Genomic DNA, 15831 nt, shown 5'->3' with positions numbered 1-15831 from the left:
TGAGATATCGCACAATAAAGGTAGGGTCACTCCGGATCAATCCTTCTTGCTGCAGAAGGAAAATTAAAATCACCCAAAATCCAAACGGGAATCGCATTCTGTGTATGAATCGATCTGGGGTTTGAATAAAAGCTCCGTGCAGTTTACACCCTAGCCTCAGGAGTATTGTGGGAGGCTCCTTTGGGAATATCTGGCTTTCAGAGGCCACATTAATTGTGGATTCCTAATAGATACAGAACAAATAGAGGCCCACTGACAAATCTGAAGCCCGTCTCCAAAGTGAACAGTCTTTTGCATGTTAGAGCAATGTAGCAGAACAACTTTGGAGTCCAGTGGCACCTTTAACCTCAACAAAGTTTTATTGGTCCTTAAGACCAAAGTTTTATTGGTCTTGTATTGAGAATGTGGAGAAAAGTTTTCTTGGTCTTAAAAGTGCCACTGAACTCTAAAGTTGCTCTGCTGCTTCAGACCAACATGGCTTCCAACTTGAACCTATAACATTGCAGGTAAGGGAAGTTGGTAAACCGCAGCTGAAGTGGGCATTGTTTGGCCCTACCCTGCTGCAGGGATGGGGCAAGTTGGCATTCCACCTCAGCCAGTGCCAAGCAGCTGACGGAATTGGCGCAGACCTGGGGAATCTGACTGGAATTTTTAAAAAAGCTTTGCAAAGGACAGTGGTGGGTGTTGACACAATGATTTCTGCCCAGTACTCTAAATTCAAGTGAAGAAACTCAATGAAGCAAAGGTAAATGGCAGGAATAACGATGACACATGAGAGGAACTATGACTCTCTTAAGTTATTGAGGCAGCACAATAGTTTGGAAACACTGCCTCCATGTGGCCCTGCCAGTAACAGGGTTATGTGTTGTTCCTGGCCATGTGTTGTTCCTGCTGCCTCCTTCCCAAAAGAACTTAACTGGTGCTGGCAGAGAGATAGCTGCCATATTACTGGTGTCTTCAAATATCTGGTTGAAGAGAAGGGAGGGAAAAACAATTAGTATAATGATTGATGTCTGCTACAGACCACCTAACCACGGTGAAGATGTGGATGCTGCCCTCCTAAAGCAGCTTGATGGGATATTCCAGCAACAGGGATGACTTGAGAGATATGATGAGAGTCATCCCATGGACCAGAATGCTGGAAGATAAAGAAACAAGTGACGGGTGAGCCCTCTTTAAACAAGAGCTGTTGCATGCTCAAGACATGACTATTCCAGAAATATGGAAACATGGTAAGGGATGCAAGAAGCCTATTTGGATGAACAGAGAACTCCAGGAGGAGCTAAGGAAGAAAAAGGAAATGTTCAACAAATTGAGGGAAGGACAAGCCTCTAAAAAACAGAGTATCTGCAGGTTACTAGGCACTGTAGGTCAGCTATCAGAGAGGCCAAAGCTGGGAGTGAGCTGAGACTGGACAGAAAAGCCCACTATAATAAGAAAAGCTTTATCAAATATGTGAGGAGCAAATTTAAGGTGAATGAGGCAATAGTCCCATTGTAGGGTGAAGTTGAAGAGACTCTGACAGAGGACAGAGAGAAAGCAGAAAGGCTCAGTGCTTATTTCACCTCTGTTTTCCCAGAGGAATATGGACACATCTAGGGATGGTAGTAGGCAAGGCATAGTGTCTGGATGTCAGCTTGACATGGACAGAGAGGTTGTCATGAGGCAACTGGCTGCACTGGATGAGATCAAATCCCCTGGGTCAGATGGTGTGCACCTGAGAGAGCCCAAATAACTTTTTGGAGAACCCATGCCCAACATCTTTTTGGACCTCTTGGAGGACTAGAAAGGTGTCAGAAGACTGGAGGAGAGCGAATGGTATCCCAATCTTCAAAAAAAAGGAGGAGAGATGACCTGAGAAACTACAAAGCAGTGAGTCTGACCTCAATTGCTGGGAATTTTTAATCAGTGATCTGTGTGAAGGGGTAGGGGGACTCCTAATAAAATTTGTGAATGACACCAAATTTGTAGGAGTAGCAAATGCCCCAGAAGATGACCTGAACATTGGTCCACATCATTTTGTAGAGTATTGATTTGAGTAAGTAACTCATAATAATGACCATTAACACTTTTTGTAATGTATCCTTATTTGAAATTTATAAACGTAATGTTTTATCCATAGTTGTGCCACTGAGAAAACTTAATTGAAAATGCTTAATAATCAGTCTGCATTGGAACTCAAGTTTTTGAATAAGGAAAATAATTTTTTGATAAACTTTTGTAGCATTCTGTAAACCTCCAGGTGGGGCCAGGAGATTTCCTGGACTTTCACCTTAGGTCAGTCAATTGCTCAGCCTAATCTACCTTGCAGGGATGTTGTCAGGATAAACTCAGGACTGTTTTCTTGGTGTATTCTATGGCACAGTCGAAGCCTGTTGGTCTGAGGTTTGTTCTGTCGACTCCTGAACCCATGAGCTCCTCTCTGGAAACATCTGCTTAGTTTGGAATGCAGCCACTTAACTGCAGATTACTTCTTCCACTTCCCTCCATTCTTGTAGGTATTTTGGCCTGAAAAGGGTTAATCTGTGCACAATATTTCTGTGTTTTTATTTCCAAAATATTGCTTTGGAGTGTTTTGAATGCATCCCACTGTTATTTCGAGGTACTACGGTTTGTTTAATACTCACTCTGGCCTCTTCTGGGATGTTCTGGAGGTATTTTAGCTCCAAGCAGGTTAATGTGCACAATATTTCTGCATTTGGAGTTCCAAAATATTATTCTGGCATGTGTTAAAGTACTATTATTTGTTTAATGTCCATTCTAGCTTGTTCCAGGATGTTCCTGAGGCATTTTGGCCTGGTAAGGGTTAATAAAGGTATGGGATTTTTGCCTTTTCCTTTCTAAAATATTGTTCCCAATGTATTATACCCCATTGTTTTTTGTTACTCTTGTTTGTTTAATACCTGTTCCTCGTGCCAAATAATAACCAAACCTTGTTCCACATGCCATTTGTAAAGAAAACAGTTTATAGCTGGATAACTGCTTCTCCCAAAGCCATTACTTTCAAACCTCCCCTACTAAATAAGCTGCCACCTGAGACTAGCTGTGTTACTCATATCATTTGTATGAACCTTTGCCTGCTCAGGTGTGTTTAGCCTACAAACAAGGCAGCTTGATGGATGCTGGGAGATATAGTCCTTGCACTCAAGAAATCTCTGGTTTGGAAAGCTCCTGAACTACATTACCCAGAAGGCGCCACAAAAGAAGGTGTAAGGAACCGCCCTTTAGTCTACCTGAACACAGTCTTCAAGTTGCTATGGTAACAAATAAGAAGGAGACTAAGATTCTTCTTTGTTCCCTCACTTAAAGCGGAGGCTTTGGGCAACAGGTTACTTCTTGCCAGTTGAGATATGACTTCATTGAATGGAGGTAGGCGCCCCCTGTTGTTAATATATATTTTTTTGCATGCAGGCTTTGTGTCCTGGAAGGTACATGACCACGTATATATATATTTTCTTTACTCACCTACCAATATAAGAAAGTTATTTTATTTTGAGGACAGAAGTTTGTCCCAGTTCAGGATAACATGATGAGAGTTATTATCCTACAATAGTGCCCTACATTGGGGCAAAATGTGGGAGGACCTGTTGTCTTTTTTAAAAGCAATAACAATATTTGTTTACAGGAGAATTCCTTCATAAAGTATCGCTTCCCTTAACTAGTTGTAAAATCCTAAATATTGGGATTAAGCTCTCATTGAACAGACCAGACTAGGATTCTGAGTAGACTTGCTTTGAAGGACAATGCTCAAAACTACCAGTGGGTCCCATACAGATTTACTTGGAAGTCAGTCCCACTTAATTCAAAGGGGCCTATTTCCAAATAAGCAGATATTTTTCCTTCTGAATTCAACAAGAATAGGATATATACTCCTATTTTCATGGAAATAAGATCAGTTAATTTTAGTGCTACATAATTTTGTAGGATTACAGTTTTAGGTACAGTTTTGTTACTTTAATAGGGAACAATGAGGACAATCCAGCCAAAGCTGTGCAATCTCATGACCATGACTAGAAAACAAGTATTATTGAATGTAGTGGGATCGCTTCAACATAACCATACTTAAAACTACACTGTACTTACTGCTGATTTCCAATTTGAAAGGGACTTAAATGTGCTGGCTGCATTTGGGCTGTATATTTAGTCATTATTCCTTGTTGTAGAATAGACTGCTATTTCTGTGTAGTGCACTGTACAAGATTAATAATGGTTGGTGTGTTAAGGGTTAATCAGTTGAGAGTTGTTCCCACTTGCAGGAAGTTTGGGAGGGACAACCTCTGTAATCTGTAACCATTAATAAACCTGGTAAGGAGTGCTAGGAGGAGCTAGGACTCACCGCCTAATCACCAATCAAGTTGGCTGTCCCAGCTGTCCTGTTCTTGATTGGCCATCCGTCTAATGAACGGCCAATGAGGAAGGATGTCCCACCCCTGGTTGCATCCCCCTCCAATTTCTTTCATTTGGAAGAAGTTCCAGCCTGCTAAGCAGGAGCTGGGAGGGAGGGCAGAGGGCCTGGGAGCCAGTGGGGAGAAGGGGGGAGAGGGAGCCCCTGCCAATGCTCCTGCTGCCCCAAGCAGCTCTAGCCATGGAGCGCCTATTTACAATCTATGGTTGCCAGATGACATTGTATCTGCTAATAGCAACCAATTTACATCAGCTGATTTTATTCCATATTGGACAAGGGTCTCAGTTTCCACATGATGTCTGCACCCTTTCACCCAGGCGGAACAGATGATGAGGTCACCTAAGGAAGCATTGTCCTGCATTGTGCAGGGTGACCAGGATCAGCATTTGGCTATCTTCTTGCTGTCCCAACATGTCATCCCCTGCACCATAACATGCTATAGCCTCAATGAACTCCCTATGCACAGGTGGCTGACAATGCTACTGAACTGTCTACATCCAGATTTCTCTGATGCACTGCCTGTACCCCAAAATGGGGGAACAGATGATTGCAGGTATTTGCCCCATCCAACCCCGTGTACATTAGGAACTATGGAACTGTGGCTCTGGATGGATGGCTGTTTTGCTGGCATGATGACCAGCTACGGTGCCAAGCACCATCTGAAATGGCAACTGCAGACACCTTTGTTGGCCCAACAGGTAGCTCCTGTTTCGCCCCTGAGATAGGGCCATCAAAGCCAATGGGACTGGGTTAGCTGGCAGTGGCTGGACCAGAGGTAGACACTCCTGCCCTGCCACTGGCTGTCAGTGGCCTCAAGGTGCCAGCTCCAACCAGGGATTGCCATTCGTCCTGTGAATGAACATGGTCATGGTATCTACAAGACTACAATGTGTAAGGGGGTAGGAGTGTAGTGTACTGAACTAGATGAATAATGGTTGGTGTGTTAAGGGTTAATCAGTCAAGGGATGTTTCCACAGGTGGGAAGTTTGGGCAACATGTTATTTAAGGAGTGGAAATTAGTTTCTCTTTTGCCAGTTGTGTCTCCTATTCAGAGTGTTGATCCACAACCTGGTAGTTCTCTCCATATATTGCATTCTGACTTCCAAAAATTCCTAAAATAGAATGTGATTATTAGGAGATAGCAGATATCTAGCATTTTGTGCTAAAGACTGCCTTTGTACAACTGAATTTCAATGTATTAGCTACAAAGTGAATAACTGGCAGGAAATTTAAATATTTTAAAATTAATTATCGCTTTGGAAATTTGAGTTTAAAATATACCAGGGAATAAATTGTAACTTCACATTGGCTGCAAAGTGCCCGTTTGAGTTTCTGGGTGGTTAGGTGGTTACAAGCAATAGTGTCCATAATCATTAGATACTGTACTGATGGGCTGTATAGATGGAAATATTTTTATGAATTCTGAGTATGCGGGTTTTATAAAATTAGTCCTGGATATGAGTCTAAGCCCAGGGAAAGTGAAATCCAATTAAAAGTTATTCCTATCATCTCTAAGTGGGGGAAAACACAACCTCACAAATATGAGTCTTCCTGCTTCTTCAGAAATTGTATTTCTTTAAATTTGAAATTTTCATAGAAAGGAGGCATAGAATTTATTTTTATTTTTTTATTTATTTATGTTTATATTTTTATACCGCTCTTCCCTACCGCTCTTCCCTACGGCGGTTTACATAAAACATTTTTGAACATTCACATAGAACACTATCAAAATCAATATCAAAAATCAATATAACAATATAACAATATAACAATAACAACAACATATCAACTGGAACAATTAGAATGGCACTTCAACAATAACTTGACAATCCCTCAGTCGGTTTGTTCCCTCAGTCTGGGGGGCACCTGTAGGTGTTATGGCTCAGTCGGCCTCAAGCAAATGCCTGGTGGAAGAGCTCCTTTTTGCAGGCCCTGCGGAATTGTGGAAGTTCCGGCAGGGCCCTGATCTCTTCGGGGAGCTCATTCCACCAGGTGGGGGCCAGGACCGAGAAGGCTCTGGCCCTTGTTGAGGCCCGGTGTGCCTCTTTAGGGCCAGGGATCCGTAGCCAGTTGGAGGTGGCGGAGCGTAGAGCTCTTCTGGAGGTATAGGCAGGGAGGCGGTCTCTCAGATACACTGGGCCCAGACCGCGTATGGCCTTAAAGGTGATTACCAAAACCTTAAGCTTAATCCAGAATTCAACTGGGAGCCAACCAAGTTCTTGAAGTACCGGCCGGATATGTGATCTCCATGATGTCTTAGTGAGAATCCTGGCCACGGCATTCTGCACCAGTTGTAGTTTCCGGATCAAGGATAAGGGTAGGCCTACATAGAGCGAGTTGCAAAAGTCCAATCTGGAGGTGACCATCGCATGGATCACTGTGGCTAGGTGCTCTGGTTCAAGGTAGGGCGCTAGTAGTTTGGCTTGGCGGAGGTGGTAAAATGCCAGCCATGCTACCTTCGTCACCTGGGCTTCCATTGTAAGGGAAGCATCCAGGATCACGCCCAGGTTCCTAGCGGAGTGAGTTGCTAGGAGCTGCACACCATCCAGGATGGGCAGGCGTGCTTCCTCCCATGGTCCCTTCCTACCCAAACACAGGACCTCCATCTTTGCAGGATTGAGTTTCAGACGACTCTGCTTGATCCATTTTGTCACTGCTTCCAGGCATTTGGCTAAAGATTATGTTTGGCCCAAGCCAATATAGTCTACTACAGCTGGATCTAATTGGCCTCAAGTTACACTTTGGGAGGGGGGGGTTCTCATCTTATTTGGCTGTTAGGTACCAGGGCAAAACATTTATTTTACCTTTGCTTTATTTAAGGTGTTGCTCTTTTAACATAATTTTTATAGTCTGTTTCTAGCTCAAGATCTGTTTTATGAGACTAATTTTAAACTGCTCAGTGTTTACACTGTTTTATGCACTGGTTGGGGTTTCATATTGAGATTTGTAGTTGTTTTTATGTTTTATTTTGACCTCAAATGCATTTTCAGGAGTAGTGGCATGCATGTTTTATAAATAAGCCAAGCTGATCTGTTATTATTATTTTTTAAATTTCTATACCGCCCTCCCAGAATGGTTCAGGGCGGTATACATAATATAATTAAGAATTAACAATGGATTAAAACCAATATAATAAATAAACATTTACAGTATAAACATAATAAAAATGTAATTAACAATGTAGCAGCATTTAAGTAATAGCAGCATCCAGATTAATCACTGCCCATAAATCTCCAGAATAGATATCTCTCTGTGGGGTGTTTTGTAGGGGAGGGCAATAGATGTTGTTCAGTCAACCCAAAGCTTGGTGGAAGCGCTGTCTTGCAGGCCCTGCAGAACTGTGCCAGCTCCAACAGGGCCCAGATACCCTCCGGGCACTCATTGCTTTGCAATCCTCTGTGGGGGATAAAAGACAGAAAAATTGCGTACAATGTAAGCTACAAACCAAAAGCTGTGAGGTGTAACATATCTGACCCTCCAGTTTAAAAAGCTGCCAGAAGTAACCACAGAATTGCCTGTGTGAAAACTGGTGAGTTTAAGCAAGCAGTGTCATCCATCTTCTTGATTAATGGTGACAAGTAACATTACTTGTCAACCCCCTCCCCAGTTGCTTAATTAGATTACTCAGTAGAATGAGTGCATTCATTAAAACGATACAGCAAACAGAGGATATGGTCACACTAATTTGACAAGAGCAGCATTTTGGGTGATTTGGCTATCCTTGTGTTTTTAGATCTGTCAGCTGCATTTGTGATCGACCGTGAGTTGCTAGACAATCACCTCACCCGGACGTGGATTAAGGGGACAGCCTTACAGTGGCTGATCTCCTTCCTTAAGAACCAGACACAGAGGGTGGCAGTGGGGAAATAATTATCTGACCCCTTTGTGCTCCCTTGTGGAGTGCCACTGGGTGCAATACTCTCCTTACACTTTTAAACATCTGTATGCACCCTCTGGCACAGCTAGTCTGGGCTTTAAGCTGGGGTGTCACCAGTATGTGGATGATGCCCAGCTCTATCTTGTTATGGATAGCTGGCTGGACTCACCACCTAAAACATTTGCCAGGTGTTTGGAAGCAGTGTCTGGATGGCTCAGGCAGAGTCATCTGAAACTCAACCCCTCCAAGACGGGTGTGCTGTGGCTGTGTAAAAGGGGATAGGATCAGGAAGCACGCCTCCCCTGCCTGGACGGGGTACAGCTTATAGCTGTACCTGCAGCCAGGATTTTGGGGGTGATCTTTGAATCCTCCTGATCTATGGAGGCTCAGATCACGAAGGCAGCACAAAGTGCCTCTTTAGGGCCAGGGAGCTAGGCTACTAGCGCACCAAGCTAGGCTACTAGCGCCCTACCTGTCCTCAGAACACTTGGCCACATGCACAGTGATCCATGCAAAGATCACTTCAAGACTAGATTTCTGTAACTCGCTCTATGCGGGCCTTCCCTTATCTCTGACTCAGAAATTGCAATTGGTGCAAAACGTGGCTGCTAGGGCCTCACAAGCTCATCTTGGAGGTACTGAATAACAATTTGGAATATGTTATTCTCACTGCGCAGCTCCTTTCTTATTATACTGACTGAGAAACAAGATATTGGGAGAAGTAGCCTGTGCCTGTGGTCTCTTGTTCAGGACAAAAAGCAGGCCGAAAGCAAAGGAATGTGGTGCTGGCACACCATTGTTGCTGGTATATATTATAGCAGAACACCCTGAATATTGTCCTAGTGTGAACTCTGTACACTTTAGCGGCACTGTGTGAGGTCTTGCACAAGGCAGATGTGGGTAGGGCAAAGGAGTGTGGCGATACTTCCACACAGAACCAGGGGTCCCCCACTATGGCAAAATTGTTGTAACATTGTGATATCAAGTGCATATTTTAATTAAGTGACATAATTACTGTAAGGCATTTTGCATGTTGGAAGTTCAGTGCCTGCTTGTCTCTTTTGGTGACCTGTAGCTCTGTGTAGCATGAGCCTATCAAATAGGAGCACTATTGCATTGTCTGTTATTATTTAGTTTTTCATGTGAATGTTCTTGTCATGGCTTACTTGAATGTTGCAGGTTTGGCCTTGCCTTGCACGCTCAGCTTTTACCCCTAGGGAAAAGCATCCCCCCCCCCCCCCATGGCCAGGTATGTTCCCCTGGTTTTGCCCCTGGAGTAGCAGCTTGGCAGCAGGATTTGGGGGGTGATTGGCTTGGTGCCACAGAGCAGCAAGCCTGATGGCTGCACAGCTCTTGAGCAACCTGTCTTCTGACTCCGTAACTGAGCAAACTTCTGGTCGCTTGCCTGACTGCCAACAGGTTGGACGGGTTTTGTTTATTTATTTGAGTGTGCTGGTTTCATTTTCCCATTGCATGCTGGTGGAATGGTAGGAGGAGCAATGATAGCAGGTGGGAGGCAACAGCTCTGTCTAGGGCAGGCCTGGAAGGCTGTGACTGGGGGTGGAACTGGAACAAGCCGTTACAGGAGGACAGGAGATTGAACAGAGAGAGGAAAGAAGATATTAAACAGCCTTTTGGATAGTCATGTGATTAACATGGCTCAGATCAGGGAGCACACAGGAAGGAAGTACAAAAAGGTTCAAGATTTGAAGGTTTCTGCCTGAACCTGCAAGAGGGGACTCCAGAAAGGTAATGCTTTCCCTTGTATTTCTTCCCCCAGTTTGTAGACTGCTACGTGTGGATAAGCCAGCATGACTGTGAAGCTGCCCTTTCTTCTTTTTGGGACATCTGTACTCTTGGCTCTTGCCACAGGGAGCGAGCTGGAAAGGACAGCAGCCTTACAAGGTGAGACTAGAGGAGGAAAAAGTGATATTTTATTTGTGTTTGTGTTTGTCATTTTTGCAACAGGCACAGAGGGCCCAGGATCTCGTGCTCTTTTCTGCCTTCTCTCTGTCCTTGTTGCCTGACCTTAACAAGTCTCTTCCCTTCACAGTTCTTATTGCTTGAACCAGTAAACTCTCTTCTCTGTGGAAATGTGAACATGTATCTTTTTGGAAGGAGTGGCCTTCATTCTGAGATAGTCTCAGTATTTTATGTATTCTTAATTAATTAATACAATTATTATTCTACCCGTCTCCGTGGGTTCATTTGAAACTGTGGATTTATTTGAAACTGAGTTTGGAAAGGCCACCTTTGTTCCCAATTGTTTTGCACAGATGGTTTTGCATCTCCTAATGCGCACCCCACCCAAGTTTCTGTGCTCCGATCAGCCAGTGAGATTTAGTTTGGGTAAATTCCCTCAGTATTTATACCTGGCTGCATCCTTTCTCATTGTTCTTGTCGCCTCCCTTATTTCTGCTGTCTTTTGACCAGTGTTGCTGGCCTCTCCCTGGTTCTGTATGAATTTCTAGTTGCTTGACAGGGCCAGCTTTTCTAAGACAAAGGTCTTACAGGAGTCAATCTGTATCAGTCCACTGAGGCCTCCTTTCTCCTCGTCTCCTCCACTGAGTGTAACCTAGGGCTTTACAAAGTAAGGGAGCGCAAACTGCATCTGATGTTCTTCTGAACGTTACATTTCAGCCTAGTTCACAGCTGTTGCCTACGCATGCAGGACCTTTGCCTTGGAGGTCTGGAGACGGGTTCCCACCATGCAGGAAGGTTCCAGGCAGTTGTGTTCTAAAAGCAGCTCACTGCCACAGTGGGTAGTGGCCACAATTTCCCACTAAATTAGTGGTAGCCAGTCCTTTTGACCAGGGAACTCAATGCAAAAGATGAGATGCTGCTGCTATAGTGTGTAGTGTAGACAAGAAAAGGTAGTTTTAAAGCTGGCAATGGCAAAAACTTTATTCAAAATCTAAACTGTTATAAAGCAGAACGAGTTTCTAGGTACAACAGCCTCATTTTCGTTCTTACTTCATCCGCAAACTTAAATATAGTATTTCTTAATTCGTTTTTTCAAGGATACTAAGTTAGTCTTCAACACACTGCCTTGTATTTTATACCTTATATTTTAAGACATATATCTTGGGTCTACTAATATCAAAGGTCCACCAAGGTAACCATCCTCCAGGGAATTTTATAAGTGACCTGGGCACACTGGACTATTGCCTGGGATCCCCCACAAGCAAAGGGGCCCCATGCTAATCTATGTATGTATTGATAGTTTGTGACATGTGAATAGGCAAGCTGTTTATACAAGATGTGAAAATTGTAGAATGTAGACCTTGTTTTTTAAGGTTTAAAAAGTGATTTTGTTGGAGGCACTGATAAATGTGTTCAGTTTTATTGATAATTTACATTTGTATTCCTGTGAGTGGTAGTGTTGGTAGGTCCCCATTGCACTGCTTTGCCTGGGGGCATATAATGCTGTTTAAGACAGCCCTGAATGTGAGGCCTCCTGTTTTGGGGGTGGTGTTTTTGCCTTTAGTTCAGTGGGATCAGAAGCAAATAGCAGTGCAATACTGAATAGGCACATCAGCAGGCCTGACTCTGCTATAGGTTAGAAGCTGCTGTTTAGATACAGATTCCCTGTATCATTTGTAATGCTTGTGCCATACATACATCAATTGCCTATACACTAAATTAAATATGCAGCTGCATACAGAATTGGCACAATTATACCCCTCTCTTGAATTTTCAAAAACTCTGTCAAATGACAGTAGAAATAAGAGGCTGGACTATAAATCTAGGAATCAAGCTGACCACCTGCTGGCTCTTTGTTGTGCCGTATGTATGTGTGTAATATTTTTTTCTCAGGAGAACTTTCCATAACCAGTTTACTGTCCCCACATATGGGACATATTTGGCTTTGATAGAATAGGAATGAATTATTGTTGCATTTCGGAAGTACCATTCCTTCAGTCAAGAAAGGATTAAGCTGAAGTTTCTGTAAGATAATAGCAAATTTAGCATAGAACCAATTGAGTGTAGAGTAGATTCTTCCCACCAAAAAGGGGGAAATTTTATTTTTAAAGAGGGAACAAAGAAACAAGGTAGAACAGATGAGAACTAGAAAACTGAGGTAGACTGTTGTTTTCTTTCCACTTAATTCTTTCCCTAATTTTGAAGTAAAAGATTTCTTAGACATTAAACACACGTGTCTGTGCTGCATTATTCTGCTGTGTTTCATTTAATCTGCAAAAAAACCACAATTATTCTTTCATAACAATTCCTAATGTCAAGTTTAAGGTGAGACCTCGAGTTGTTTGAAATTATCTCAGTTGTTTGGACCTCATAATACAAAGCTGTTGCTCTGTTTCCTAACAGACAGGTAAATATCCTGCACGTTTTGTTAATTGAGAATTGTGGGGTCTGTTAAACTTTGCTTGGGAAAATAGGAACCTTTGCATTGTTTCTGTAGGTGACTTCACATCCTTAAGATTTTAAAATAATTTACTATAGATCAGGAATCTATAAAATTATTTTTAAAACTCAAAAATGTCAGAGACAGAACTCATTACTGATTTAACATGAGGTCAAAGTGTTCTCTGCTTCCTAGATTCTCATCAAAACCATAATCTGGCACCCTTAATCTGATGTCCCTCCCTCATAAGGAGTAGAGATGAGGGAAATTTGCTGCTCTTCTTGTTGTTTCTTTATGTTGCTTTGGGCTAAGACATGATTTTGGACAAAGGTCACACATATCATCTAGTCAGTCATCATTCTGAGAATCTGGTGGTAGAACTGACCTTTATGTTCTCAGTTCAGTCACTTTTCAAGACAGGGTGGTAGATGGTGAACAGTATGTTGAAGACCATAGGATGGTCAAATTCTCTTCCCCTTGAATTTTGCATATTTCCTGTTTTACGTGTACAGTAAATGGTGCTCATCCCATGTTGGCTGCTTGTAAATTCAATGCAGAGCAGTTACCAAGATGGTTGTCTGAAACATTCAGGCATTTGGTAATGCAAAATTTACCATGCCATTATTGTTTCCCATTTGTGATTGTGACATAGGTAAACTTTGCCTTACCATATATTCAAATATTGCTGTCAACTGCTTCTACATGTGGCTGTGGTCATCATGTAGTAAATTAATTGTTTGTGTCATGGTGGCTACTTGTGACTGCAAAACTAATGCGCAGAGCATGGGAAACAAGCAGGAAGAAGTCTTAATAAAGGAGGGGGGCTGTGATCTAATAGACATTGCAGAAACCTGGCGGGATAATATTCACAACTGGAATAATAGGATTGAGAGGTACAAATTATTTTAAGGGGCAGACAAATAAAGGAGGAGGAAGGAGTAGCACTATATGTTAAGAATGTATATACCTGTGAGGAAATACATGTGCCTGAGTGTGAGAGTTCAGCTGAGACTCTTTGGGTAAAAATTAAGGGAGTAGAAAATAATAATGGTATTATGGTGGAGGTCTGCTGTAGACTGCCGGGCCAGGCGGAGGACTTGGATGAGATGCTCCTAGACCAGATTACAAAGTTCCCAGAGAGATGGTACCTAGTGGTCATGGGAGATTTCAATTACCCAGATATCTGTTGGAAGATCAGCTCTGCTAAAAATGAAAAGTCTAATAAATTCTTGATGTGTCTTGCTGACAACTTCATTTCCCAGAAAGTGGAAGGGGCAACCAGGGGCCCCACTATTTTAGACTTGATTCTCACCAATAGGGAAGAACTGGTTGACAAGGTAAACATTGTGGGTGTGCTTGGTAGTAGTGACAGTGTGATTTTGGACTTTATGATCTTGGGGAAGAGAAAAGGTGTATGTAGCCACACATATGGGCTGGATTTCAGGACAGCAAATTTTAACAAACCTAAAGTTATGTTCAGTAGAATTCCATGGTCAGAAAAACTTGAGATGGAAATCCAAGGAGGTTGGGAGTTTCCTAAACATAAAATACTGAAGGCACAATCGCAGACAATTCCTTTGAGAAGGAAAACTGGGAGGAATCTAAAGAAACCAGAGTGACTCCATAAACAGCTTTCAAGGGAATTGAGTAATAAGAAAGACTCATTTAGGAAATGGAAGGAGGATATTATAAATGAAGAATATAAACAAATAACCAATGCTTGTAGGGAGAGTGTTAGAAAAGCTAGGGCCATTCCACACCCGCTAAATATTGTGAAATGCTTACCTCATGAAGATGCCATATTTTTAGCGTTTTGCACAATGTTGCCAACCTCCTGTGTTCATCCAGCAAACGTCAAGCAACATCCTCCATTTTAAAGTGCTAGCTGTGGAATCACATAAAATGGATTCCCCAACCTATGTAGTGTGAGCTACAGGAGAGCGACCAGCAAGCCATGCGCTAAGGAAATGTATGGAGGTGAAGTAGCACTATCTCCACCTGCAATGTCCTGCCCTTGCACCCTTCTCCCTCACCCTTCTCCCAGGGAGGTTTTTTTTTTTTTAAGCAAACTGCCTGGAACAACAAATAGGCATTCAATCTTGCAAGCAAAGCAAAAAAAAAAAAAAATCCCCACACACAATTTAAATACAAAACATGCCTTTAAAGTCCCCCCTCCCAAATTAGGAATGAGATTAATTTTTTTAATATTACAGACTCGTAATACCTCCCATTAGGGGAGGCATTATAAAAAGCACTATGTATCTGTGTTTAGCTGCATAGGTGTTTCAATAGAGAAGTCTTACTTAAATAAAAAATTAGCTGGCGCCGTGGGCCCTTTAAAGCATGGAGAAAGGGGATTGGCTGCCTGGCTTGATTGACAGGCGGAAGAGAGTCGTGTGTAAAGCGCATTACTGTCTTTCGCCATTTCAAGCAGGCATGCAGAGTGTAAGGAACGTGAGAAGGCGGCAGACGAAAGCACGAGAGTCAGAAGATGAGGAATGGCCAGATAATTTTTAGCGCTATGCCATTTTGCTGGGGTAATGCTATTTTTTTTTAATGTGCAGAATAGCCCCTAAAGCTCAGTATAAACTTAGGCTAGCAATAAATACTAAAAACAACAACAAAAAAGTTTTCTTTAGTTATATTCAAAGTAAGAAAAAGAATAGGGATATAGTAGGACCATTGCAGAGACAAATCACAGGATCACAGAATCATATAGTTGGAAGGGGCCATACAGGCCATCTAGTCCAACCACCTGCTCAATACAGGATCAGCCCAAAGTGACATTGTAACAAGTAATGAGGAGAGGGGAATTGTGCCGCATGGGGAATTGTGCTCAACGTGACAAAAAAAGTTGCTGGACTAGATTGCTTATCTGATCTAACATGGCTCTTATGTTCTTACATAATCTGTCATCCTCAATTATAGGGGAAGAAACAGTTCTTGTCAGTGCAAAATATCATGATTGTGTCCTTTTTAGATTGTTGTTGCTGAATGCGTTATACCAGGGGTAGTCAAACTGCGGCTCTCCAGATGTCCGTGGACTACAATTCTCAGGAGCTCCTGCCAGCGTATGCTGGCAGGGGCTCCTGGGAATTGTAGTCCACAGACATCTGGAGGGCCGCAGTTTGACTACCCCTGCGTTATACATTAAAAGTTTTGCAAATACAGGTAAGAAAGCATGGA

The 15831-nt window shown here is 42.5% G+C and overlaps 1 protein-coding gene across 2 annotated transcripts in view; it reads left to right on the top strand.

Moving 5' to 3' along the window:
* Positions 1-3246: 3246 nt before the first annotated feature.
* The window catches only part of SIGIRR (single Ig and TIR domain containing), a 46808-nt gene continuing 34223 nt past the window's right edge, over positions 3247-15831 (top strand). Inside the window, exons 1-2 of one of the 2 annotated variants that reach the window (XM_077321250.1) lie at positions 3247-3369; positions 10063-10187. In XM_077321250.1, the coding sequence (XP_077177365.1) occupies positions 10094-10187 (94 nt within the window). In that variant the 5' untranslated portion in view covers positions 3247-3369; positions 10063-10093. Of the gene's footprint in view, positions 3370-9813; positions 10032-10062; positions 10188-15831 lie in introns of those variants that run through there. The other variant, XM_077321252.1, reaches the window with a different exon arrangement.

The sequence above is a fragment of the Paroedura picta genome, chromosome 2 (genome assembly GCF_049243985.1).
Source record: "Paroedura picta isolate Pp20150507F chromosome 2, Ppicta_v3.0, whole genome shotgun sequence".
Taxonomy (NCBI): Eukaryota; Metazoa; Chordata; class Lepidosauria; order Squamata; family Gekkonidae; genus Paroedura; species Paroedura picta.
The sequence above is the reverse complement of the archived record's forward strand: the minus strand, read 5'-3'. Positions and strand labels throughout refer to the sequence as shown.